The sequence below is a fragment of the Gasterosteus aculeatus genome, chromosome 13, assembly GCF_964276395.1.
Source record: "Gasterosteus aculeatus chromosome 13, fGasAcu3.hap1.1, whole genome shotgun sequence".
Taxonomy (NCBI): domain Eukaryota; kingdom Metazoa; phylum Chordata; class Actinopteri; order Perciformes; family Gasterosteidae; genus Gasterosteus; species Gasterosteus aculeatus.
Genome location: NC_135701.1, coordinates 11,420,752 through 11,447,492, shown reverse-complemented (window position 1 = coordinate 11,447,492; position 26,741 = coordinate 11,420,752). Strand labels below are relative to the sequence as shown.

General features: G+C 43.2%; 2 protein-coding genes and 1 long non-coding RNA gene across 4 annotated transcripts; 2 read left to right on the top strand and 1 right to left on the bottom strand.

Moving 5' to 3' along the window:
* Positions 1-76: 76 nt before the first annotated feature.
* On the bottom strand, positions 77-19,484 carry homer1b (homer scaffold protein 1b). Of its 2 annotated transcripts, XM_040196652.2 has the most exons (10): positions 19,361-19,484; positions 18,706-19,082; positions 13,916-14,072; positions 12,350-12,481; positions 10,508-10,600; positions 7,728-7,876; positions 3,096-3,252; positions 2,878-2,988; positions 2,713-2,793; positions 77-2,612 (listed from the first exon to the last, which is right to left on the bottom strand). In XM_040196652.2, exons 2-10 carry the CDS (start codon positions 18,723-18,725, stop codon positions 2,421-2,423), a joined length of 1,092 nt encoding a protein of 363 aa, XP_040052586.1. In that variant the 5' UTR covers positions 18,726-19,082; positions 19,361-19,484; the 3' UTR covers positions 77-2,420. The 2 variants fall into 2 exon arrangements, with proteins under 2 accessions (XP_040052586.1, XP_040052585.1); XM_040196651.2 differs by lacking the exons at positions 18,706-19,082; positions 19,361-19,484 and having other exon boundaries at positions 13,916-14,478.
* LOC120831294 (uncharacterized) lies at positions 4,425-5,820 on the top strand. Its single transcript, XR_005714041.2, has 2 exons — positions 4,425-4,647; positions 5,163-5,820. It is a non-coding gene; the product is annotated as an uncharacterized LOC120831294 (long non-coding RNA).
* Positions 19,485-20,401: 917 nt separating the features above from the next.
* On the top strand, positions 20,402-26,400 carry tent2 (terminal nucleotidyltransferase 2). Its single transcript, XM_040196648.2, has 15 exons — positions 20,402-20,641; positions 20,951-21,117; positions 21,256-21,357; positions 21,707-21,935; positions 22,050-22,164; positions 22,240-22,328; positions 22,428-22,485; positions 22,977-23,043; positions 23,310-23,386; positions 23,520-23,648; positions 23,746-23,789; positions 24,044-24,180; positions 24,942-25,033; positions 25,143-25,222; positions 25,340-26,400. Exons 2-15 carry the CDS (start codon positions 20,996-20,998, stop codon positions 25,424-25,426), a joined length of 1,428 nt encoding a protein of 475 aa, XP_040052582.1. The 5' UTR covers positions 20,402-20,641; positions 20,951-20,995; the 3' UTR covers positions 25,427-26,400.
* Positions 26,401-26,741: the final 341 nt, after the last annotated feature.

Sequence of the window (26,741 nt, the reverse complement as noted above, 5' to 3'; positions counted from 1 at the left end):
GTTTCACTGCTGAATAATTGAGTCAGTAATGCGTTTCATGAAAAACAAAGAACAGAAGGAATTTGCACACACTGAATTCGGCTGTCTCTGTATTTGAATATAAAACATAGCATTTCTCAGTTCACAGAGGTGTTCTCAGCCTGCTGGGCTGTGTTTGTTGTAATTCAACAAAGGATCTAGTTTGGCTAAAGCACCAACAGATGTGTCTCCTGGTCGCTTTTCCCCAGCATTTGGTAAATCCTTCCACCTGTAAACACACAAGTCTGACCAATCTACGAACATCATAAGCCTGAGGGACCTCTTTAATATCATGAATTCAAAATTACTTTAAATAGTCAAAAATATTGCCAGTCTTTTCATACCTCTAAATACAATAATAATCCCTACATTTAAATACCATAAGTTACAAAACAGGAGAATGAAAAGCTTCTTATCAACTACTGTACAAAGGCATTCATTAACAATAGCATTAATATCAGGGTTTTCCATCTCTGTCATTCGACTATCAGAGTTAAACTAGAAAGAAAAAAATGGGTAACTTCCTTTACATGGGTCTTATTCCAGTGTATTAACCTGTGCAACTAACTACAATTTTTATTTATATAATTATGCTGTGCTAGTATAAATGCAAATCTCTTGATATATAATGTAGTGTAATAACATAGTGCAAACAGGGTGCTCAATTGAAAGGTAGGACAAGCAGCATTTCATGTGAGGAGATCATTTTTTAGAAATTTTAAGATGCAGTTTTGGGAGTTCACGGGTACATTAGCTGCTTGAGAAGTGGATGTTTTGGTACGGTACGTTCAACACCATGTGTATACATTGTATATATTGAAGAGGTTTTCATTGTTCAACTACAGAATAGATCCTCTATAATAACGCTGCAACACTTTTCCGTTGGTTAATACACAACAATAAGCCACTGCAGGGCGTTACTGCGTTGGAGTTATCCATCTATTCATTTACAATGTCATGAGTAAAAAGTTACCTTATACACTTCTATAATCACTTATGATCAGTGTCATATTCCAGGTAGAAAACGAATAGAAACTGAGTACAGTTCCATATATTCACGCGTGAGGAGTGAAAATCTGTGGCCAGCTTCTCTGAGGGTTGAGAATTACGAACACGTAGATGACGCTCCACAAGCCCTTCACCAAGCACTACTTCCCCCAGACAGGGCGGCCACACAGGTTCCCGGTCAACAGTAGTTCACTTTCTGTAGGACGGGGGGGCGGGGGGGGGGGGGCTGAGTTGCATCGGACCTATCTGCACGAGTCCACTGAGTAGAGTACCTGATAGAATAATATAGAGGTGTCGTATTGAGCCTGTCGGGTATTGCTCAGTGTGTGTGTGAGTGTGTGTGTGTGTGTGTGTGTGTGTGTGTGTGTGTGTGTTTGGGGGCCTCGATGTCCAAAAACAGGGTCTTTCTTTCGCAGCACAAATCACACACACACACACATTATGTACAAACATTAGTCAACGCATGTGTGCTTCGAAGGCACACGTTATGTCAAAGGTCAGGCCTTATTTGGGGACACACGCCACACTGAGTTTGGCAGGAAGACAGGTCAGGTGTCTGTGAGGGTGGAAGCAGTCTGGATACCCAAATTCTCAAGTTGGTCACATGCACTCTAAAATTTAAATGTAGCATGAACAATGCCTTTGGAAATTCAATACTTACAGTATGCATCATGTCAGGGTGTGGATACGAGCAGTAAATAAATAATAAATAAACCAAACTTTATTTCCCAACAGCCCTGTGTGGCCTGGCCTACTGGTAAAACTGATTGATTCGTAGAGAGTCAGGCTTTAATTTCCCGTTGACTCTGGCAGCCCGTACACAAACATGGGGCTCTGTTTCTCTGTTTCTCTGTTCAGCACTTCACTGTACAGCAAGTCACTTTGGATCAAAGCATCTGCTAGTTAGCACAATATTTTTTGGGGGGGATTTGGCAGCTTTGGCGCAGTTCTCTGAGTCTTAACAGCAATTATGTCCACATGACTTTCAACATTCCCCTTGGGGGGAGGAATAAAAGGGGTGTGTACGTGTGATGTTGTGATGCTGCGAGCTGTGGTGCAGCTTCCCCGGCCAAACAGCAGATGGCCCTGATGCACGAGTCTAAAGTGAACTCCTGGAGAGGTGTGGGAGCGGGGGGGTAGTTGCGGTGTGCTACAACACGCATCTCCACATCTGCAGGGATCAACTCAACCAAGGTTACGCCTACAATAGCCAATCAGAAGGCAAGATGAGGAGTAGAGCTTGATGTCTTCAACGAAAACAGGGGCGTTAGCTGCCTTTTTGAGCTAAATCAGAATTGGGGTAGTGTAGTGGGGACGTATAGGTTAAAAATCAATAAGTGTCAGGATGTAAATTATAACACGGCTCTGTCTGTGAAGATCAGGCAGCTCCTCCTCTAGCTGGCCTCCTCGATCAGGCGAGCCAAGGTGTCTCTGAGCTCCGTCAGCTCAAAGATCTTTCCGTCCAGCAGCTCCAGCAGCGTCCGCAGGCTCTTCCTGAAATTCTCCTGCTCCTCCTGGTTATCCTCCAACCGCTGCTCGGCACCCATCAGTTGCTCCTCTAGCACCCGCCCGCGTAGCTCTGTCTCCTGGAGAAGGAGGACACGCCATTGTTGGCAGGTTTGTGTCACTCGGAGGTAAATGGTAGTGTGGCATGTGATGTGTTTAATGCACATCTGTATCGCTCACCTCAAGTTTCTGGGTGAGTGTGTCTTTCTGCTCCATCAGGTCATTCATGTTTTCCAATTCCTCTTTTAATTTTTCCATTTCCTAGAGGACATTAAAAGCAGATTTAAAGGACTGTGTCGTATGAATGTGGGGGACGGCACATCTTTCAATGACATGCAAACCAACCTCTTCTTTATCCCTTAGTGTATTCTCTAGTTCCTCTATGGTTTGGTTGAGTTCAGTCTTCTGGGATTTGATCACTGGCATTTGGTTGCTCTGACACTCAAGCTCCGTCACCTAAAAGGACAAGATGGAGATGATCAGAATCATGATCTCAACCCATCTTTCATTTCCAGACTACCTCTAAACGAGCAAGCCTCATCATTGTGTGCCTCATGCCTCACCCGTTTGTGTAGTCTCTCTGCCTCTTCCTGGTAGGCCGCCAGTTGTTGTTTCCACTGTTTGACGTTGGCTGTGGACTCCAGCAGAGCCGCAGTTAGCTTGGCATTGTTCCCCTTTAGGGCCTCCAGCTCGGCCTCCCAGTGTTTTGTCATGGCGGGGCTGCAGAACACAGAGTCACACTGTCAGTTTACCAAGAGCAACAAGACAATACGTTTTTCATGTTTTCATTCTATGGATAGAGAATGTGGGAAAGTGATGTCACAGTGGTGCTTTTTAGCTCTTTCAGGGCTTTTTGAGTGTTTTTGTTAGTAGTTGGCTGGCCACACATCCGCAGAGGCCCCTGGGCGTTTGTGCAGCTGGGGACCATTCAAAAATCCCGCCGTCCATCCATCCATTTTTGGCCCCCGCACTGAAAGGTAACAAAGTTACCTGTAGTGGGCAGTCAAACTGGAAGTCAACACTTCCGGGCCTTTAGCTGTCTGCAACATGAGTTTATAATAGTAATCTGAGATTATACTGTCGGTCTGGCTGGAGCCTAATCTGGTCCAGCTACTCACAGGCGAGAAGATGAGATGAGAGATGAGGAAAAAGTGATTGACTTGCATGATGGAGAAAGATATGGGGGAGAAAGAGGCTGGTGGAAAAAAAAAAACTAGCACATGAGTTGTTTTGTAATGTGAGATATACGTTCAAACTCAACTTTCTGCCCTGAAGAATGTGAGGACCGCAGGCATTCCTTTTAAGATTATCATAAATCCCATTCCCTGTCTCTCACATAATGTCCGACTAATGTCTGAAGATTGCATGAGACACCTAAACGTTGAGTGTCGACACTGAGTCAAGTACCTTTGAAAAGAAGCCACTTCACACACACTTCAGAGTAATTCTTCACAGAGGTGAAACAGATACACAGAAAGGCACAAAAGCAAGCTTGGCTTTCTCAAGAAATGTCAAGGGTCTTTGTATGACCCATAATAAATGGTGTTTTTGGAGGTTTTCTTCCCCATAACTGGCACACACATAGACAAACTCACACTGCAGCAGAAGTCCACTATGCTACAACACCCACTCCAAAGTGTAAAAGAGAGAAAACCCAGCTCCAATTCACAGGAGGACTCCCACTCTCAGCTCTTATACAACTGCCTCCCCCTCCACGAGTGCAAGTAGTGTGTGTGTGTGACGCATAGGAGGGAGACGACACTTCATCCTACACATGCACATCTCAACTGACACTGGACCACTCACACACACACATATACGAGCGCGGAGCACGAGGCTGTCACCAAAGCACACGGCTCCGGCAGTGTAGAAACCCCACACGGCAGCCTCGCAGAGCGGGAGAGCAAGCCAGACGTCGAGATGTGAAGATGGAGACAGACGAGAAAGCATGCGAGAGCGTCAGAGGGCGAATCAGAGGAGGGAAAAGAGTGCAAGATGTTTTGACACCGGTGTTTGTCTCCATTAAATGAGTCTGGCTGAAAGGTCTCAGGGGGGCACCTGAGCACAATTCTGGCTGAGGACAGCAGAGCAGAAGGTGTGTGAGAAGCATTGTGGGTAAGTTATCAATGAACTGCTGTTTGTAAAGATTATAAGTGATTATTTACACAATATGAATGTTTTTATGAGGATTTGCTTATTAGATTTTCTAGTTACTTATCATGACCTAATTTGATTCCATTTCTAGTTATGCAAGAGCCAACTGCGATGTTGAACTGTTTAAGCGATATTTTTCTTGCATCAACTTGGGGTTGTTAGGCATAATAACAAAAATGTCTGTTAGAGAGGATTGCATGTGTTACAGACAGGACACAGTGGTGTCAGGTTACTTTTCTATTGCATTTGTTTAGTTTAAAGTGTTTTTAAATATATTTGTTCATTTTAAAATGTGAATTAAGGATGGATTTTGTGGTTTGTACATAATACAACCTGTACACTGCCAGTAAGCTCTCACTGTTGAATAAAACATCGACACGCTGTTTTGTGTTTTACTGCTTCACAATGTATAATTTTCCTAACCGGCTAAATGAAGATAAAAATCACAAAACATAAACTTTAAGGTTTTTCTACAGCTCCATCCTGCTTTTCCCTGTCCTGAACAACTGTGCGTGGTCGGGTCGGTTCTTCCTCCGCACAGAGCACTTCAAGAGCTGAGAGCCAGAGCTGTTGCCATGGCAGCACTGGATGAACGGAGGCGCTTGTAGGACCATGACGTATGACATCTGCAGCGTCTCCGTTCACACAAGCCTACCACAAACCCGCCGACAGACGCCTACATCCGCCAAGACCAGAGCACCATTCACACACAGACGAAGCAGCAGCCACGAACAAAACGTCTCCCAGTATTTCACGGAACCATTTAACACGACTCCACCGCAGACCTGCCAAACACGCCTACGTCCTGCGATACAATAAAACAAAAAAACTCTCCCAGCCCCGCAAACGGCTGTATCTTATCCTCCTCTCTCTTCCTCTGTCCTGTGCACCCACACAAACCTACTTACACAGCTGCACTAAGAAGTGCTGTATGTGTTACGGACATAAGTCATCATCTGCAAGCCATCCACACACATGGCAAAGAGACAAACCAAGATCAGAAAGGTCTGGGGCAAAAGACAGCAAATACCTGTTTGTTAATATGTGACAGTCTGAGCCGTCATGCCTTTCATACAAATAAACATTTGTATTATTTACTTTTGACTATGAAATAAATGCATAGAAAATACATTTTAACCGCCTCTTAAGGCTCATAAAAGGCTGAAGAAGCTACGGCACAAGATGATAGACATATGAGATGAAGCATTTGTTCGATATGTTAAATGCAAGAACAATGAATCATAGTGAGGGCAGAGAAGAGAGGGCTGTGTGGGGAAACATTTGAACTAGCATCTAGCCTCTCTGCATATGCCACTGAGAAATGTTGCTCGTTACGCCCATGCTTGCCATCGTGAATGCCGAGAGTCGACCCGGTCTCCCACGCATGCAGCATTAATAGACACATCAGCAGGGCTGCAGCAGGCAGTGGGTGTCCTCTCTACATTCTGCTCCCATCGCACACTCAGATCTGTGCAGCCTCACCAAGTTCATGGTGCAGCGGGAGGGATTTCTAAGCATTTTCTCTTGACTTTTTCACTGATTTAGAGACTTGTTAAAAACTCTTTCGCAAAAGAGCTCTACAATGGTGTTTGACTATTTCAAAATGTTTTCAGGCCTCCTCACGAACACCCACCGTTAAGCAAAAAAGAATGATAATACATTAAGCGATTGATTGACATCTTTAATTAATAAGAATCGCAGCCAGAGAAATAACGAAATGAGGTTACAGAGATTTTACAAGTGAAAAGACCTCCGTGTACAGTCGACTACAGGTGACAGTAGATAAAAGGAACATTTCCCTTTCCTGAGAAAAACACTCTTCATTCACTCAAAGGATTCAGTCATTACCCGCGCCCTTCTGTTCAGTTATTTGTTGTAGTGTGTGGTGCAGTTTAGGTGACTCATGCAAAGATGTTATACAATACACTTCTTTGTCGTTCCATCGTTGCAGCTTCTGATACATACATGTCACACGCACACGCATGCGCACACACACTCTGTGTGTGTCCATCTGTCTTACTCTTTCACTACCTCCCACTACCCACAGTATGTTATATAAGTCTTACATAAACGCTTCATCAACACCTTTTTGACACAGCCACACCTCTTCAGAAAGCCATTATACAAATCAAGAATATTTACATGTCACTTTGACGCTATTATCTTACACAATCTACTGTATATGAACCGGTATTGACATTCAAAAGTAAAAATGAATTATCCATTTCAATATTCTGTCAAGGGACAGGACACAAGAACAGCAGGAATGTATACAGTGTAACAGTAGTGCTGCATGCATAGAAGTGACACCGTCACATATTCCTAATGCACCAAACAACATTAAAGTCAAAAGATTTGAATTTGCATTTAAAAAGATATTATTGCATTGCAGTAGGTAGACATATAAATACTACAATATATAAGAGTTTTTTTTATTTTACCAAGCATGCTCAGATTGGACAAAACAATAACTTGGAATGAGTCTTCTGTTAAAGTAACTCATTTTTCTGGTCCATGTAAAGTGTCAGCGTGTGACTAAGAAGGATATCAACCAACATTCCTCCCTGACTGGAGTGACGGCGGGCTGTGACCTTATTTGTCAGCCGTTAGTAAACAAGCATCAAGAGTCTTATTTTTTGGGAAATGTTTGCGCATGAACACTTTTTGTTTTGTGTAGATGTTGCAGTAGTCAGGACTCGTAATGACATCCCTATCAGAGAGAGCAGACCCGACAAGTCTTATACTGCTCCCTAGAGAGGAAAGACACGAGAGAGCAGCCGTGAAAAGGAGCAGTTCACCACCACACTTACATGCAACATGAACTGCTGCAGGCAGACAAAGAGAAAGACAAAGCAGAAGAGCTGTGAATCCTTAGAATATAAATCATCACAATGGATGTATTTCAGTATTTTAATTTCAGAATATTCTGTGTTTTAGTGTAATCTATGTAAAATATGAGAGTGTGTGGTCAGACGGCGACATCTGCACTGTGGTGAGCACGACAACGCAGGACAGTCAAAACGTCAGCGTGCGGGATGTACCTGTGAGCAAAGGCCAGTGCGTTCTGAGACGGCTCTGGGCGGGTGTCGGAGTTTGGTGTCGTGTCACACATGTCATCCGAGCCGTTGATGCTTTCCATGGGCGGAGTCACAGGGGTCAAAGGTGACGAGAGCTCGCCTCCTGGAGACTCCTACGTGTGAAACAAAGTTGATCAGCTGTTACTGCCAGATAGACATAAATAAACCTATTAAAGCTTTTAAGTTTAAATGAAAACTACACCTTTCTGACCTCATCAATCCTGATACCAATACTTTGGCTTTGGATACAGGTCGATACCAGGGTTTAATTGATAAGCTGTAGGCGGCACTCTGTGTAAGGGACTGGGATCAATATTTTATGGTAAGGCCACGTTAGCCTGTAACTGTAACTATTTAATTGCGTTTTGGACCAATATCCATCCATGTCTGTGTATTTCTACATGAACCAAATCTTTTTTTTTAAACCTTTTACTTTATTTATTTTCTTGTCAAATTTGTCAAAGTCTGTGATGTTTCCATAAGAATAAATATATGTACGATACTCTCTCATGTCAGTAAAATTAAATAGTAATGATTAAACCTTGGAGGTCAGATGAAGCTTTGACATCTGCTACAATATTAGTTCTTAATGGCGTCTGGCAGCTTTTGCCAGAGAAACAGCCTCAAACATAGTGGTGTCAAACAGAGAACAGATCAAAGAAGCAACTTGTATTTGAGAAAGAAAAGCCAGTGAAATTCAAGGTTTTTCCCCCTTATATTTAAACAAATATCAAAATGGCTTTCAACATATTTTCTTTATTGATAACCACACCGTAATTGACACAATTAAGAGTTATATTATGAAATGTGCAATAATTACTGTGATGTGACAGTCCACTTATGGCCAGAGATGACAACAAATCATTTGAATTTGACTCATCCATCTCCTTTTAGGAGTTGACATGAGAATTGATGGAGGTTTGTTTATGTATTTAGAGGGGGGGGGGGGGGGGTCTCTCACACTCATAAAGCTCTTATTGTGGTGTTAAGATTGTAAGCGTCTTACTGAACAGCTGTATGTGCCTATAGGCCATTAAATAGCTTATAGCACTGGGAAATAGCAGAATGGCAGATTAATGCTTATCTTTATATCCCATACAACCACAGAATTATGCGAGAGACAAATCATTTAGCTGCTGCTTGCACATAAAACAAAGCTATTAAGAACCATGGCTCGGGCACGATGCGGCACAATGGCACTGGCTGTGTGTCTCTAATGGACAGGAAGGAAGGGGGAGATAAGTGAGCGATTAAGTCGTAACAGTTTGCACTCCACATTGGTTGTATACCATTTAATATCTGTTCCCAATGCCCGTCCACTGGGGTCTGGCTTATTGAGGCCAGCATGTAGCATTTAGCTCTGTGTTCTCTCATCTTGTTTTGGTCAAATTATTCCACTCTCGTGTTTTCGAGTTTCTGTTTTCAAGTATTAATGGAGGAGAAAAGAGAATATTTGGAGGTTGGAAGCAAAGCCAGCGGGCGGGCAGGAGCACCAATGACTTCCAGTAGTGACCCACAGCAGACAGCTTGAGTCGAGCACTGCAGGCGCGTAGCAGGAAGCCTGCAGTTTTGCTGTAACAGCAATCATTCCAGTTCCACCATTGTGGAAGTGACCAGCGCACTGCTTCAACCCCTGATGGGAGCAAAGCTGTCCACTTGGCTTCATTAAAAACCTCCTCACATGCGAAGCGCAAGGTGTTGTGGCGGTTCAGCATTTATAGTACAAGTAATAGAGCGTAACAGACAATGACACAAAGCCTGTTAACAACCTTTAGATTACAAAACAGATTTGTCTAAAGATTGTCCTCTGAAATCAGGTTTTTTTCTTGCAGATGCAGATAGATGTGCACTAAAACACCCACACAAACAAGTACCTAACATACAAGCTAATTATGCGGCCAAATTTATGCTATAATGGCTTGGCTATAATGGAGTCCACAGACAGCTGAGTCTTTTTCTTATAATTCACGTTATGATACGTAAAGAGAAAATGTACCATGTTGTGTTGGGACTATTATTCTTAACCTCAGTGTCGGGACCTCAAAGGGCTCCAGTGCAGTGAAAGAGCTTATCTGTCAGATCAAAGACACACACTATACATTTCAAAAGAAAACCTTGTGGATTCGACATATATATTTATTGGTTATTGTTTAGCTTTAGCGGTATTTTATTACAAATTTTATATGTAATAAATTTCATATTATTTATTACAAGTTTTTGTGATTTTTAACCTTTTTGGCTGCTGTCTGGTCGGGACCCCTTTTCACATTATACAACAACGAGTTCTTTTGTAATTCCACTAAAGAATTATTTAGCGTCTAAACTTTTCTTTTGACAATATTTGTGTGCTGTAACTTAGTGTTAGTATTTATTATTATTATTAATTATATAAACGTATTATTGTGAACTAAGGACCTGTAGTGGAGAATTTTCACAGAATCAGATTGTATTGTATTTGTAAAGAATTTAACTCTTCCACCATTAGCATCAGCTATTTTAAACACCAACACAAAAAAATACACTTTTTCTATCTAAGTTATTTTGTATTTCATGAATTTTCCTCTACGCCTCCTCTGATAATGGGTCATGCAAAAAACACCAAAGGGAGAAAACATTGTTTGGTTGACCAGTTCACCAGCTGTTCACTATACACACCGTGGCTGTGCCAGGAGGTCAGGCTAGGAAAAAGGTTATTGGGGGGAGGGGGGCTTAAAGGGGGGTAAGGTGCTGTGGACTGAACGTACCTGCGAAGGGGACGTGGCCATCTCCATTTTTTCTTGACTCTTCTCTTTAGCGAGCCGTGCTGCTTCTTTATACTCTGCGAACTTCTCTGCAAACTGGAACAGGGGACAGACGAAAGTATTGACTGTAATTCACACAATGCTGTGGTTTAATCTGTTTGTGCATGGACACACACACAGACACACACACAGATCAGTGTGTAATAGGTTAGACGTGATGCCAGAGGAAGGATGAGGTAAATCTGCTGCCTGTACTGTTGAACCTAAAAAAGATAGCCCTTACCCATAATGCCTCAGCAGAAACATGAGCTAACTAGGTCATTGTTAGTAACCTCTATATCAAAGGCATATACACACACACGCACACACAAACACAGAACAGAGTAGCCTTTGTGTTTTCATATTGAGTTTTCTTCTCTTACATTTCTCCACATGGTGCTGAAGTTGATCTGCACGGTTATTTTAATCAAAGGCAAAGATACATCAAGTGATCCTGCTGCAGTAAGGTGAGCTCAGCTGAGGAGCTTTGAGCAAATATAAACACCCTGGCACGCTTCCGCAATGTCCCTTTAGGGTGTGGTTCATCACCAACATTAACTCCCACCGTGTTGCAGAGTAATTTAGTGAGTACAGTTCTGCAGAGGGCTTAGTGGCGAGGAAATCAAATTGGCAGCACTACTGGAGCCCGTCTTGTGTCCGCTATTAGTTCCAATAAGTAACTCAATATCTTTTCGCTTCACTGCAATATAATAGTTCTGGTCTAGTGATCTAAATGCAATAGTTCTCGGTGTAAGTGCACCGGGAATAGTTTGGCATTGCAGTTCTCTGAGAGGTGAATCTGATTATTTAAACATCAGACTGGGTGACAAACTGACAATGTGGTAATTACACTGTGAATCAATCAAACCAAACATGCTATAGATTTGAGATATTTTATGACCTTCTTCATGTTTTGTTTCTTTTAAATCATGTATATTTTTATCTAAATAACTGTAAAGGAAAAAAGCGGATAGTAACATATAAATGTACACTGTAAGCATACATCATTGTCACAAATCAAAAGAACACAATTGAAATCGTCTTCAAATGTATGTAGCATATTTGGTTTGACTGATTCAAATGATTAATTACTATGTAGGGATGATCTACAGTATGTCTGAGTTGTATTTATGAGCACTTTAAACAATTAGGCAATATATTATATGGTCTAAAATTTAGGAAAATCGATGGAACATAACAGAGTCAAACAATAAGAACATCATGTTACATTATCATGTATTATTGGTACCTCCTATTTTTGGGGTTTTTTATTGGTGGAGTTCACCTTTAAACTCTGAAGCATTCACCACTTTGTCCATCTTAAGTACACAAAGGGGGAGACGATTGGGTGAGGCAATAGATGAGGGACAACAGGGTGTGTAGTATGTGATAGGATTCAGGAGATGTCTTTGATTTCAGGACATCACTGTTTATAGTATTGAGTTGGCTTGTTGTGTTCATGTGTGTGTGTGTTAGTGGTAATAAAGCCTCCACGATTCACGATAGATTTCAATCAAACTGCAGAGGAGTGGAATCAGTACCTACTCTCACCCTCACCCTCACACACAAACAGTGAACACACAGATATAACTTTCATAACTTCATAAAACCTCATTAGAAGTAACTGCTAAACAGATTCTACACCTTTAAAAAAGCTATAATGACAAGAGTAAAACCAAAGCTGGAATACCATCCTCTCTCTGGGACTGGGGGCGAGGATGAACAGAGAAGCCTCTGTGTGATTGATGCGTGGCGTGTGAGTGTGTGTGTGTGTGTGTGTGTGTGGGGCTTGGATGGGGGAGGTACCTTGGCTAGATGATGCTCAGTAGAGAATCCCAGGCCGTAGACAGTGTTCGCTCGACTGTCCGCCCACTGGCCAAACTTCTGTGAGGTCTTTGTGAACGTCATGTTGGGACTGATGGTGCTGTTGATTATTGCCTGCAGGACATAGACAACCCACTTTATACATTAATAATACATTAAATGAACTTAATTACTGCAGTGTAATGTGTGCCAACTAGAGAGAGAGGATCAAACGAAGGACAATTTGAGTGTGTGTGTGTGTGTGTGTGTGTGTGTGTGTGTGTGTGTGTGTGTGTGTGTAGCAGTGGAAGCCTGAGAGAACAGTTGATAGTTTCTGTTCGTCAGAAGTGCAGCTTAGACACGCCAACACAATAAAATCCATGCTTGTGTAGCTAATAGAGGGCTGCTAAGTTTGACTTTCAAAGCGTCCTGTGGTTAGTTATACGAGACCTGGAACAACATTAGCTTGTGCATGTGCAAAGAGTGATGGCAGATAGGCTCACTGGCAGATCTGGGTTCAAGTTAGTCTGGCAATACTTTATATTTTCCTTATTGCCAACAAAACCAATGTATTAATCCCAACAACAAGTATTGTCTGTCTACTCAAAGTATAGTTTAATCCTCTATGACATTTTCCTGTATTATTGTCCAAGATCTTTTTTAAACAAATCACTTTACAACAGCGGTGTGCAACCGACCGGATTGTCGTAAAAAATCTTAAAGTATCCAGATTTGTATGAGCACATTTGCTTGTCCCTCCAATAGATTTATTGCAAATAGAATATATTTTTTTAATATACAAGAACAAATCCAGAAGGCCATCTCTAGATCTTATATAATCCAACCTCCGTTGGTAAATAACCCAAATGGAGATCAAATTAATGTCTGATCAATTAGCAGTGTTGTGTAATGGTTGGCGTTCTAGTTGGGATCAATAAATACTGTGGGTAGCAGTCTGTGATTGTGTGTTACACAGTGGTTGAATTTAGTGATCAACTATCTACCAAGTACCCTTTGATACGAGGTGTTGGTTCAAAGGATCATCACAAATTGTCCACACTCACTAGGTGCTTAGTTTTCATCGATCCTTCACATTTGTCTCGATTTCCTAACTTCACATATTCTGTATTTCCTGCTCTTGTTTCTTCTGACTCCGTCATCTGTTTCTCTCATATAACTTCCCCCCTCCTCTCTCCATAACTGGTGAGGACTGCCCCGCGCCTATAAATCACAGCAGAAATACCCCTCCCGGTTCTCCAATAAGAATATCCGGAGACAGAAAGTGTGGACTCTGAAGTGCAGACGGACATGCGCACACAAACACAGCAGTTGCATGACTACACACAATGAAACATGAGCCGTGAGTCTGGACTGGACTGGTTTCAGAGCTGCTCCCTTTTGAGATGTGTTTGCACATTAGATTCCACTGCAGTGCTGTTTAACATCATTAACACTCAGTCCCAGTGTTAACAGCGTCTCACATCTTAACAAAACCACGTCGGCCGGCAGCAATAGAATAATAACAACGGAGGCACAATGTTTTTGTCAGGTGTGGGATCAGCCGCTCACCTTGGTACCATCCAGGCTGATGATGCGGTAGACATTGCGCGTGCTGTCGTAGAAGTAGGAGACGGTGACAGCGTGCTTGCTGGTGGGCAGCCAGTTCTTCTTGGTGTTGGGGTCGATCTGGAAGACGTGGGCCCTCGTGCTGTAGATGGGCTGCTCCCTGAAGGGGAGGAAGAAGAAGTGGTGAACCTCTTTGTGCCGCAGCACCAACGTCTCGCCGAGCCCACCGCCAGCGGCGCAACTCCTATTGCCTCCCGGGGAGCCAGATCGCCCTGGCAACCGAATCACCAACTCGCCATCCTCCATAGTTACGCCACAGAAAGACAGGCAGTCAAGCCACGACTACCTGCACTCATCGCCTCGTACTGTACACAGGAAAAACAAGCTGACTGAGTCGTAAAACTACAGCAGAGTTCCCGCATACATCTTAAGTCTAATCTTCCTCTATGTCATCCCGGCCACATAAATGCACGCAGGTTTTCTACAGAAACTCTCCCTGTCTTCCACTGTTTGTAAGCCAGCGTCGTCCGTCCATGCTCTGATATGGAAATGCCTCCAGCAGTGAGCGAGGGTCACACAGGGGAGCACAGAAGGGAAAGGAGAGGGTTTAAGGCTAAATATAGACAGTGGGCTACGGTTAACTTCCAAAGGCCGGCACCACAGAGCTGCAGTTTCCACACAGTGGAATAGTATATGCATGTGCATATGCAAACATACACATAGTATGGCATAAATCGGTATTTAGGTCTGAGTTTATATCTGGATTTGTGTCTCCGATCAGTAGACGATCAAAACTCTATTATGGGCTCTAAGTTGAAGTAATTCCTTATTGATCCCAGTATGACACTCAACCCAGTTATTTTTCACTCCTATTAATGTTGGAGATTACAATATATTATTATAATATCCATACTCAGCTTGTTTTTTGACCATCCATTTATCTCACTCCTGTGCCACCTTCCACCTTGGTCAATGTATCCCTCACTCCTCACTTAGTTCGTACCCTCCCCTTATATATTCCAGCATTGTTGGGGCTTCTCAGGTAATATCTACAGTCAGTACACACACACACACACACACACAAAGTGCAGGGTGCAGAGGGAGATATTCTGGGATGGCAGTGCTGGCAGAGCAGGAGATAGAGAAGTGCTTACACTGCACTGAGGGGGTGATGGGCGACATCAAAGGCTTGCTGTATAAATGAATATTAAAATTCAGCAGCAGCACCCCTCCTGTGTGTGATTAGCCAAGACTGGGAAGGAAAGGAAAACACAAAGAAAGAGGGGAGTATGACAGGAGAGGAAAGAGAATGATGGGGAATGTGGAGAGTGTAGGAAGTCAGAGTGAATCTGTGATGATTAACGTCGCTTTACAAAGCTGCTTGTGGAGTGCTGCGCGCGAATTATCATAATCATCGACAGCAGCGTGAGTGGCGGAACTGTGAGTCATTTCAACTCGCACCACCACGTCCTGCCCGTATGATCTGTGCAATAACCGCTTGGCAACTGTCAACACTTTTCAGGGCATAATTTGATGGAGAACGGGCAAACTTCTTGATGGTGTTTGTACCAATCACAGCAACATTCTCGGGCTATCTCCTACAATTCCACTTTTAACAGACGCCGTAAAAGTAGATCAAAGTACATTCTGCTCTCTCAAAAATTATACAACAATAATTCCTATGTTGATTTTCTTTCCTCAAAAAACGGGCATCTCTATGTAGGCAAAGGCATCACACCGGTCACGCACGCTTCCCAGTAGACAGCGATTCCGGTCTGAGCCAATAGCCAGAGTTGTCGGTTGGGGGATTGCATGGAGGTCAGTTCACGGCGCGTTGATCCTCTTGCACTCCAGCGATGATCTCTGGCAGTAACAAGTAGGCTGCATGGCAGCTACATAGATGGAGTTATGAGGACACAACAAAGGCTTGAGAGCCAGAGGGGGGCTGTCTCCCATCCGTGCATGAAAGGAGTGCCAAGTGTGAATGTGAAAAAGAAGTTTCACAGCCCCAATATGGGCGGGGGAATAATATCAGAGGGAAAGGATGAGGAGATAGGAGAGTAGAGAGGAAAACTAAGCAGGTGAGCCAGGGGGTCATTGAAGTGGACACATCACTGGTAGGATTACAGGAGAATGTGTGGAGGAGGAAGGAAAAACACAGAGGAGAAAGAGGAGGAGGTGTTGAGCATGCAGAGTGTGCGGTGTTACACGAGGGCAGGTGATGGAACATGAATGTTAAAACAGAGAGAGGCGGCCGGCAGGAGGGAAGAGAAAAATGTAGAGGCGGTGATGTGTTAAAGAAGTTGGAGTTCCAAGAAGAATATGAAGGAAGTGGAAAGCTTTAAACTGCCCCTCAGCGTGTATAAACCATTATGTGAGCTATGGCTGTTCAACTCAAACTTCCACAAATCCAATAAGATGTTTTTAAAAGAAAAAGCATATTAGTGCTTAAATATCTATATGAGTAAGTAGTGTGCTCACTCGCAGGATGATGATGGTAACGCAGGCGGATGGATGGTGTAAGAGCCATATCAAGAATAGCAGTATGTAGATATACAGTACGTTGTGGTTTAGTAATAAATACAGTTTTTAACTCTTATGTGAAATAATGTGTTCTTGGAAAGTGAGTACTGAGTGAATATCCCTTCTATTCTTGAAAATCCACAAAAAGTTGTAATTTAAACAATATTCTACCAAAGAGAGAGTGATATTAGAGGATATTGTGGTGCTAAGAATGCAAATGTGCAACTAAAACTTCCTGTATGCTTGCTATAACCATTGAAATATGGCACACATCTCGATTGAAATATAAGTATTGCCTGTACCAATGCCTGCAGAGCGTTTCACATGGAAACAGACACATCTGCACAAACACATCTGCAGTTCCAGGAGTTGCAACAGGTGTTGCCTTTAGCGCCTCTTGTGTCTGAGGGGTTTAATGCACAGATGTGACTCAGTCTTTGAGTCACAGGGTGTAATAGAACAGCTTCAACATGCACATGCACATAATCGCCAAAGGCATTTGCTTTTCTACTGCAGTGTTTCCTTTAACCATATGCTGCCCCTCTTTCGGCAAAGAGAGACAGTCAAACAGGAGCATATTTGGCAATCCGTTTCAGGCTATCTTTCCCCTGCCAACTCCACCCAGTCTTTCTCCTGAAGTTGTCTTTGTCTCCAGAGTTCTTCATTAATTCAACAAGGCACGAATGCAAGTTGATCCTAATTAATGTAAAGAGAGCTGCGTAATGAGAGAGCTGTGTTGTTCCCTCTCCTGGAAGTAGCTCTGTTGACCTGAGATGTGCCCTTGAACACACGCTGTCTCACAGACAGAAGACAATGACAGGGAGAGAAACAGAGTCCATCCGTGCACAAATTGAATTAGCCCAAGGAAGTGATAGCACACCGTTCTGACAAGCATCTCCAGTTCTCGTTCAACGCTAAATGTTCCTCTCTTTGCCATCTCAATTAGAGCCACGTGGGCGGCAGCCTGTCGGAAACCGGTCAGTTCCATTAAAGGCGGATAAGCAACAGATATGTGCGCTTCCGTCTCCTCGGCACCTAACATAACATATTCAGACTGCAATACACACACTGAATGCAACACAGTGCTTTGGATCACCGAATTCAATGCATTCCACTGTGGATCAGTTCAGTCGCTTGCATAACAATAACTTAGTCACCAGTATGGCACAGCCTGGTGGAGAGCTGAAGCTGAGTGGGAGACTGCTGAATGATGTGCTGCCCACACTGTAGGAGGGCAGAGTGGGAGCCTCGGATGCCTCAGTGTATTGTAAATAGTTAATGTAGGAGTTTGGGCTGGTGCCTTGAAATCACACCATGCTTGTGGCACGTTGCTAACCTCCTGCTGTGCAATTAATCACAATGAACTCAAGGAGACGGACGTTAATGATCGACCGGCAGGGTTGGGGGAAACGGACCGCTGAGCTTGGAACTGGGGGAAATGCAAATGAGCATGGGCTCGACACCATAGGCAGATATTTTACTGATGGGTGCCTGCGGTTGAGGAGGTGGGAGGTATAGCGGCCGCTGTGGTGCCATAGAGACACGGAGACGCTTTCTCCTTGTGAAGCATCATACATACTGATATTTCCCTGTTTTTGACATTACAGTGTTACCAAATGTTCCCTAGAACAGGATTTGCAACGTACGTCCGACCATTAATCTTTCAGCACATTTGAGAAGAATACATGCCATCTGTCAGAATTGCACAACTATATTTAATTTAGTAAACAGTAAAATAGAGAGACATAGAAAAAACTGTATTTATATTCATTGTTGTAGTGCATTATATATTTTATTATTACAGCATTTCTGCATATAGGATTAAACACCCATCCAATACTCTTCCAATTTCCAGTTTGGGAAACATTGCAGATTAGCTAACTATTTTGATCCTTAAAGTTTGATGATGGGGTCAATTTTGCACCGGCATTTGTGAGGCAGCGTGTCGGGCCTCAAGTGTGTTTATATTTTATCAAACGGACCTCCAGGGAAGAACGCGCAAGATGTCCAGTAAATGTCTCAAAATGTGTTCTCTCAGTGAACCATCAAGTCCATCCGAAGATCAACCACAGCCTACTCGGGCAACCCACCGTCAAGTCCCCTGGACGTATGAAGACAGAGAGACACATTTTTACGCATACGCCCGGGTCTCTGTGATGTGCGTGGCGTGGCGTCCATGGAGAAGTTCATATACCCGTGATGAGCCATATATACGAATATGGAGAGAAATTGGATGAAATGCAATTGGATTGTATCATAATCCCACTTACCCCATTGTTATGGTGGACATGGAAGCGATCACTGGTCCTTTCCACTAGTAATAAAAACGTTATTCTCTCAGACGGGCCGCTGCGTATGAAGGTCTTCTCTACGCGACCGCCTTCAATGCTTCGCCGTTGGTGCTTCTGAAGGAATTTGATAAGAACTGGTCCATCACCCTCCACTGTCACCGCGTCAAATCACACACATGTCGTTCTGCACATGGCACGGGAATCAGAATGGTTCCTCCTCCGTTGGTTGATGGAGCGGCGGCAGCGCGGATGCGGATCGGGCGCAGAGTCCGATGGAGATCCGACTGGCGTCCTGCTGTTGTCGTGTAAAAGGGACCGATTCTTGCTGGAAGGGCGAAGAAGACCTGCAGCCTTTACTGGAAAAGACAACCCTCATTTAGCCACTTGATAATGTACAGAATCAGGATGTCCACCCGCGTCTCCCTCCCTCTCCCTCTCTCATTACCATAGACTCACAGTCTACACCCCCACTCTTTCGCCCCGACTACAGTTATTTCACAGCTATTCCACACAGCACTACCTCTGCATTTCTATAATAAAGCCGATTTCAGATTTTGCCAGGACAAAAACAACTTGGGCTTATGCAACATAATTCATGCATTCTCTACTAATGCAGGTGAGAAATCCTTGCTACCTTTATGCAAGCTGGTACGTGAAGTCGTTTGCATTGATTAAAACATCCTGTTTCTACGCTGTATGTGTCTCTATATTGAGCTAAGCCTATCCAAAAGCCCATACGCGTACCCCGCCCCCCAAACCGCTCCACATATGGCTGATGCATCGCTTTCCTCCTACTCAGATCACTGTCAGCAACTGAACTGCCGACGTCACGGCACCGTCCTCCGCAGTGACGTCTCCCCGGGCTCCGGGGACATGATGCCATTTGATGCTTTATTAGTTTTTAAGAAGTTTATTGGAAAGTGTTATAGTCACCAAATGCAAAAAGAAAACAGCAATCCAAGACTGCAATGCCCCGTTTGTACGTTTCCTCCTTATGAATGTGGATACTTAATAGGATCCAGAGTAATGTAATCTGCATTTGGATTTAAAATGATTGAACTATGCAAACAATTGAACAATGTGGGATCAAATTATGATATTGTACACGTTGTTATTTATTTTTCATCCATTATATTCTCATGTCCGGGCTTTCTGTTGTGTGGATTAACTAATTGTATTGGTTGATCGGTTTGATCCAAGTGAAAAGTTATTTTCAAATTTTCAACCCTGAGAAGAAAGCGTTTTAAGGAAGGTTATAGCCACTATAAAAATGTTCATTGGTCATGGATGTTGTCAGTCATATCTTATAACCCAAGGCCCAGAGAATAAGTAGACTCATTTAGGAGTCGGGTAGCCTCTAAGTTACTCCATAAGGAACGGAATGATGATGGTTGCCATGGATCAGTAACAACCTGCAGTACAATACTCCTGAAATAATATTGTGAGCCCACAATGTCAGTCCCTTGTCCATAGATTGAGTGCTAAGTCCTGCTTCTTTGTCATTACTCCTATCTCGTCTGTAGTGGACTTTCAATCAGAAAATCTAAACAAAAACAGAATGAAGACATTTCACGTTTACAACATCGGAAAATTCATTTTAAATATTTACATTTTAAAAATGTACCCTGAAAGTAAAGCAGTCCGGCTGTTATTTTGAAGCCGTTCCGCCTCCATTGGATAATCGGCCACGTTGGCTTTCCTGCTAACTGTGCTCGTTTGTTTCAAAGATGTATGCTCTACATTCAAATTGAACTAGTTTGGATACGAATCCTTTAAACCTTTGGTGGATTTCTCTTCAACTCGCGCGGTCACGTCCCCTTAAAATCCAGTTACATGACGTCACGGCTTCAATGCGGAAGTAGGTTCTCAGGAAACCGCCACCTTCCAGTTTTGTTTACATGTGACATTACATTTGGTAAGTGTTACACAGTTCAGATTATGAGTGCACGTTTTAATCAATCGATGACATATTCCACTATACACATGCTTCGTACAAATCTACAGCGAAGCAGGTTGAATTTGGTTAAAATGTCGTTACCGATAGTTGAATTAACGGTTGCCATCAAACGTTATGTCTAAGCTAACGATAGTTAGCTCTATGCTACATTTTGGTTTCCCCCCAGAAAGTTGTTGTGGCTTGAATGTTCCCATCACCGTTGGGTGGTGAGTTCAGTACTGGCAGGGTTTACCAGCCCCATTTGCCCCTATGCTGCCTTTCTTTCAGGAGACCAGCCGAGTTAATGCTGGAGCTCTTTGAAGAACAGCAAGGATGTTTCCCCGCGCCGCCGTACCGAGACGGCGGTACGACCACCGTCACGACTCGTACCCGCCGCAGACCCCGGTGCCCCGGGGCTACGACTACAGCCACCAAAGGCTGGCAGGCGTCAGCAAGTGAGCCCGACAAAATAAAACTGCTCTGGCTTGAGAGTCATTAGCAGCTTCCAAATCATAATTAAAAAATAATAATAATACAAAATTTTTATTTGTGCGCCTTTGTGTCCTGTGCGGTAACGTGTGTTTGTTCGGTAGCTTCCATGCCCCGGAACTAGAGAGGTTTCCTACCTATAAATGGGAGCCCAGCCCACCAGCTCCAGTTCCTCCTCACACACCAACCATGACCAATGAGCGCAAGTATGATATTTCCCCATTTATTCAGTAATGAATAATTCGTCCTTCATGAACATTTCCCTGTAACTTTTCTTTTCATGTGTTTCTGTGTTGTAGTGAGAAATACTAATACAAGCAGGGAATTATTGATAATGTGTTATTCTGTTCTATGTTAAATCGAGATGAGTACAAGTACAGGGAAACTCTCAGACATTGTGAGAGGGATCTTACCTTCACTTGAGTAAACATTGTGGTGCAGGGACGTATGAGCAGATATAGGAGGCTGTATTTTGTATCTTCTCCGACTAATCAATGTTCCAGCGATAGGCATATGTATTTTTGAAAGTATAAATTACGCCACACTTTCTTGCAGGAGGCGGAATGCTGAATACAGCCCCCACGTTGTGAAGCGCCAACGCCTTGAACCTCCTTTATTTCGAGGCCCTCCACCTCGTCGTCCAGACCAAGTGCTGGCAGGGTCATCAAGATCAGCCGTAGCTGGTTTTGATAGCTTTTATCCCAGCCCACGCGCCCACATCCAGCCCCAGGTCACTGCTCTGCCAATAAGCCCCAACATCTTGAAAGCATGCGTTAAGGACAAGGTACTGCATTGTTCTGTTCTGTACTGTATTAACCTGCAGCTGATATGCATCAAGCCTGACTGTGCACACAGGTATGCTGGGTGAAGTCACTGTACATGTGTGTTGTATCCTTAGTTAAGTGATCAGATGGTGGAGGTGTTTGAGGCGTGCCAACAGCGAGCTTCCGATTTGGCCCGAAAGGAGACGTGCCGAGCCCGGCTTCAGGAAGACATACAGAGAGTCTATGCAGGTGTGTTGAAATACCCATTTGCGGTGGGCTGTGACTTTTTCCTTGTGGTCCCTATTCACCGAGTTTTTCTCACAGTGGCACGGCTTTACTTGACTGGATCTTCTATGAATGGATTGGGCTGCCGGAGCAGTGATGCTGATCTGTGTCTGGTCCTCAAAGGGAATGTGAGCATCTCTGTCCCTGTGTTGTGTATTGTCTTACAAAGAAGTGTTTACACTCACAGATATCCTTTTACACTCACACCGAATGTTTTTCTGTTTTAGAAAAGACAGGATCCTATACATGTACTCTTGGTCCTCCAAAAGCTCTTCAAGTCGCTGTGTAAGTAATAATAAAACTACCTTTTTTGATTTATAAAATAATTTAGAATGTATTTTCCACTATTAACTTCATTTGACACAAGTGAATCCTCTCACCAAGTAGCTACAGTTAGAAGAATGTTTATGCTGTGTAACATGTTGAGCACCAGACGAGTTCATAACATACATTTGAGGTCAGAAAAGATCTTGTTACAGTTTGTATGTATGGACGCAGTCCTAAAACGTAAGGCAGTTAATTCACTCTGCTTCACACAGTGAGTCTCACGTCATACAGAATCGCGCATTGACTGACTGACATAAAAATGAATTTATAACCATGAAAGCATTATTGTTCACGTTTACCTACGTACTGCTTTCCATTATTTTCTAGAATATTTTATGTACGTATTATTTCCTCTTCTCAGAAGCCACAAGGTGGAGCTCTTTACCTCATGGAAAAATAGTTTCAGGGTTACAAACGACCATGAATCTCATGTTTGTTTTGATTTGCAGCATATGTAGAGAAGACTCAGCTGATCAGAGCCAAAGTGCCCATCCTCAAGTTCAGAGAGAAAGGCAGGTAGGACCAAACGTTGTTTACGCTTCTCTTTCTATACAACACATACACTTGTCACTTTCTGTTCGCTGGTGCACTTTATTTGTAACTTTTGTTCTTAATGTGTTCTTGCACTATGTTGTCTTGTTGTCCATTGTCTTGTCTGACGCACCAACCGCCAAGTCAAACACCTTTTATGTCTGACATATTTTGGTAACAAACGTTCCTGATTCCTGAAAAGTCAGAGGAAAGTTTAATAAGATATGTTTTACCGCTCCTCCCTTCTTTAGTGATCTGGAGTTTGATCTGAATATCAACAACACAGTAGGCATCAGGAACACATTCCTTCTGAGGAGTTACGCCTATGGTGGGTGAGACGCTCAACAATGCACTTGATTTTTATGGCACAAACATATCTTCTTCTTTTTTTGTTAAGTGAGCTCCAACTGTGACTGGTGAGGTTTCTTGTTGTAAGTGCTTCGTCTCTGTGTCTCTCTCAGCTGATCTCAGAATAAGACCCATGATCCTTGTTGTCAAGAAATGGGCACGGCACGGTCAGATCAACGACGCCAGCAAAGGAACGTTGAGCAGCTACACACTTGTGCTGATGGTGCTGCACTATCTCCAGAGTAAGTACAATCCTACACACACACGCAACCAATTCTCTCGTCCCATTTGTACTCTGCCATTATTGTGCATCTCATCTGGCATGTGTTGTCCTTACAGCTGTCAAGGAACCTGTCCTTCCCTGTCTGCAGAGGGACTACCCTGTAGGTGCCTCCGTTGCTTTTGCGAATCAATATTGCTGTTAGCAGGCCAATTACAAGAGATGCAAACAGCCATATGATAAGAAATGCATGACATGACATGAAAAGTAAATTGCTCTACAGACGTCTTTCCATTCTTATTCCTGTAAATAGTTGATTTTAGCATTACTTTGACTTTGCTTCATCCATCAGAAAGTAATTGAAAAAGCTGCTCGGTCTTAATCATTTGGCCTTTTGTTCTGTGCCTTGATTTTCAGGAGTGTTTTAATCCCCACATGGACATTGACATGGTTCCAGAGGGACCCAAACGCATCCCCCCCTTCATCTCACGAAACCAATCCTCTCTGGGAGAGCTGCTTCTAGGCTTTCTCAAATACTATGCTACAGACTTCAGGTATTACGTAGGACATCGCATTACTGAGTGTAGTGTTTCAGATGCACCCATGGTTCTTTGGCCTGCACTTTTTCTTGCACCCATTCCTCATCTCCTGCTCTGCTCGCCAACTTCTTCTCCCTTTCCAGTGCCCCATCTCCTCCCTCCTTCCTCACTCCTGCATCCTTGTCTCTGGTTTCACGTTTCTGTGAGGGAAAGGAGCAGGTGGGACCTTTGGCCTTACACAGCACTAACATGACATACCATGCTCCATGTGTTGGCAGTGTTTGTGTTACTCTGCCACACCACTGTTGCACGGTTGAACTAAAGCTCGCCACACAAATACACACTTTCTACATTTCACTGTATCAAACCTGTCAGATTTGAACGTTTTTGCATATTATTATAGCTCTTTGCATGCAAATTACCTATAAATGAATTACCTATCTATAAGCTAAGGTCTGTTCTCATGCCTCAGTCAAGGCAAAACTGGGTTTATCACGTGACACTTTGGAGCTTTGAAGAAAATATACCACTGTTATATTTCAGTTGTCAGTACCATGCGGTACTGAATTGAACAAAAGCATCCGAAGGCTGGAAGGTACAGAATCAGAAGAAACGTCCCCCATGTTTCTTAACGAGTGTGCACATTTTGCAGTTGGAATAGCTGAATGTGAAACGCTACAGGTCTGGTCTTGGTCTATGAGGACCAATGGCCATTCATTTTATTTGTAATGAGCAGTAAATAATGCCCTTGCTTAAATTATTTCCATGTCTTGCAGGTGGGAGAGGCATGTCATCTCCATTCGAGAGGCCATAGCTTTCCCCAAGAACAAATCTCAAGCGTGGAGAAACAAATACATATGTGTGGAAGGTAAACATTTTAGTGGACGCAATGCGACAACTACTGAACAATTTACAGGAGCCTCAATGTGAGAAATGTCCCCGGTAACCCGGAGTTACAGCAATGCCTCGTGTTTCAGAGCCATTTGAAGGAAACAACGTTGCCAGGGCAGTCCACGAGAAGATGAAGTTTGAGGCCATTAAAGCGGAGTTTGCCGAGGTGTGTGTCAGTCTTGATAATCGCGCTCTCTTCATATTATTTTCCTCCTCCGAGCTGCTGTGGGCCAGCTTTGAGTTCTTCCTAATGCTGCTTCTCCTCTCTCTGTGTCTTGAGCAGTCATGTCGGATACTCTGGGACAGGAAGGACCTGAACTCGATCCTCCCGGTCCGAACCATCATTAATAAGGAGTTATCCAGGCGATGAGGGGCTCCTTTTAATGAGAACAGCAGGCAAGGGTCTTCTACCTCAAGACAGGCCGGTTGGCAAAAAAACACGAAGCAAGACCCTTTGGGTGGGCTGGGAGAGGAGCCCTGCCACCCCAGCACCTTACAGCCAGAGATAACCTGGGACTCTGAATGCTCTGGCTGCCTTGCAGATTATATTTCCTGTTCTGAAAAATATTGCTCTTGACTTCAAATTCTTTGCTGACTTCGCCATGTTATTGAAACTACTAATTTAAAATTCAGTATTTGTGGAGTGGCACTAGAGGGCTCACTTCACCAAAGCACGGTAATAATAAGCCGTGTTATAAGAGTCATCGATGCGACACGGCCACTATTTCCCAACACGCGCTGCATTGTGGGGTAAACGTGCTGTATTCTGACAAAATAGTACCTGAAACCACCTCATATGTAGTTTACAGAAGCATTTCTCTTCTCTGGTCTCAGTTAGTTGCTCGTCGTACTGCTCAGTTCTGAGGCCGATAATTTGCTTCTGCCGCACGCGTACGGAGTATATACACAGCATATTGTCTGCAGTCTGTGTGGACCAGCTTGGAACATCTTCAGTCATGGAAGTTGTCTCTGTTTTTCTAGGTCAGTAGTCACGCTGTTGCAGGTTCAAGTGCTATACCCTTTTCTACATTAAAGTTTCTATGTTCACCTGAATTCTGAACTCTTGAGGTTATGTGACATCATTCGAGTGACTATGGGGATTGTTGGAGGGCTGTGAAGGGATCAGTCTGTTAATGTTCTCACTCCTTCATCATTGATTTTTTTATTCTTTGCCCTCCACTGGCAAGGCCTGTTTATTCAGTACCTACCTGATTTATTTGGACACAACCTTGTTTTTTGTTTTCTGTTCACTTGATGCATACCTTATTTGACAAATTTAACTTCATTTTTTGTATATTGCTGACTTTTAAAAGGTTTGTTACAAAAATTAAATCTTTGAAGATGTGTGGTTTTGAATTTATATTTTTGAGCTATGTTCAAAGCCCTTGAAATTCTTTTAGAAGTTCCAAAATAATCAATGCAGCAATAATGAAGTATGCTTCATAGATTATATTACATTTGATACCCATGCCGTTAAAAACCTCAATCTGATTTTATCCACAGGAAAAATCCACCTAGTAAATCTAATATATATATTTGTGTTCTCTGCCGGCTTTTCTGGCAGCTCTCATGTTGATTTGTTTTTGTAATATGGCTTGACACCTTATTATCCAGTTTTATGACTTCTACATAGTGCCAGTATTGCTGGGGGGTAGATGCCTTACAAGACTTGTGTGTGTGAGTGG

Excerpts from the sequence above, each read along its gene's own strand:
- homer1b (XM_040196651.2), bottom strand. The coding sequence starts at position 14,218 with ATGGAGGATGGCGAGTTGGTGATTCGGTTGCCAGGGCGATCTGGCTCC. Across the intron at positions 3,253-7,727 it reads GCACTGGCCTTTGCTCACAG|CCCCGCCATGACAAAACACT; the intron begins GTACATCCCGCA and ends TGTGTTCTGCAG. Across the intron at positions 2,989-3,095 it reads CAGAGAGACTACACAAACGG|GTGACGGAGCTTGAGTGTCA; the intron begins GTGAGGCATGAG and ends TTGTCCTTTTAG.
- tent2 (XM_040196648.2), top strand. The coding sequence starts at position 20,996 with ATGTTTCCCCGCGCCGCCGTACCGAGACGGCGGTACGACCACCGTCAC. Across the intron at positions 23,649-23,745 it reads GGTGCTGCACTATCTCCAGA|CTGTCAAGGAACCTGTCCTT; the intron begins GTAAGTACAATC and ends TTGTCCTTACAG. Across the intron at positions 23,790-24,043 it reads GTCTGCAGAGGGACTACCCT|GAGTGTTTTAATCCCCACAT; the intron begins GTAGGTGCCTCC and ends CTTGATTTTCAG.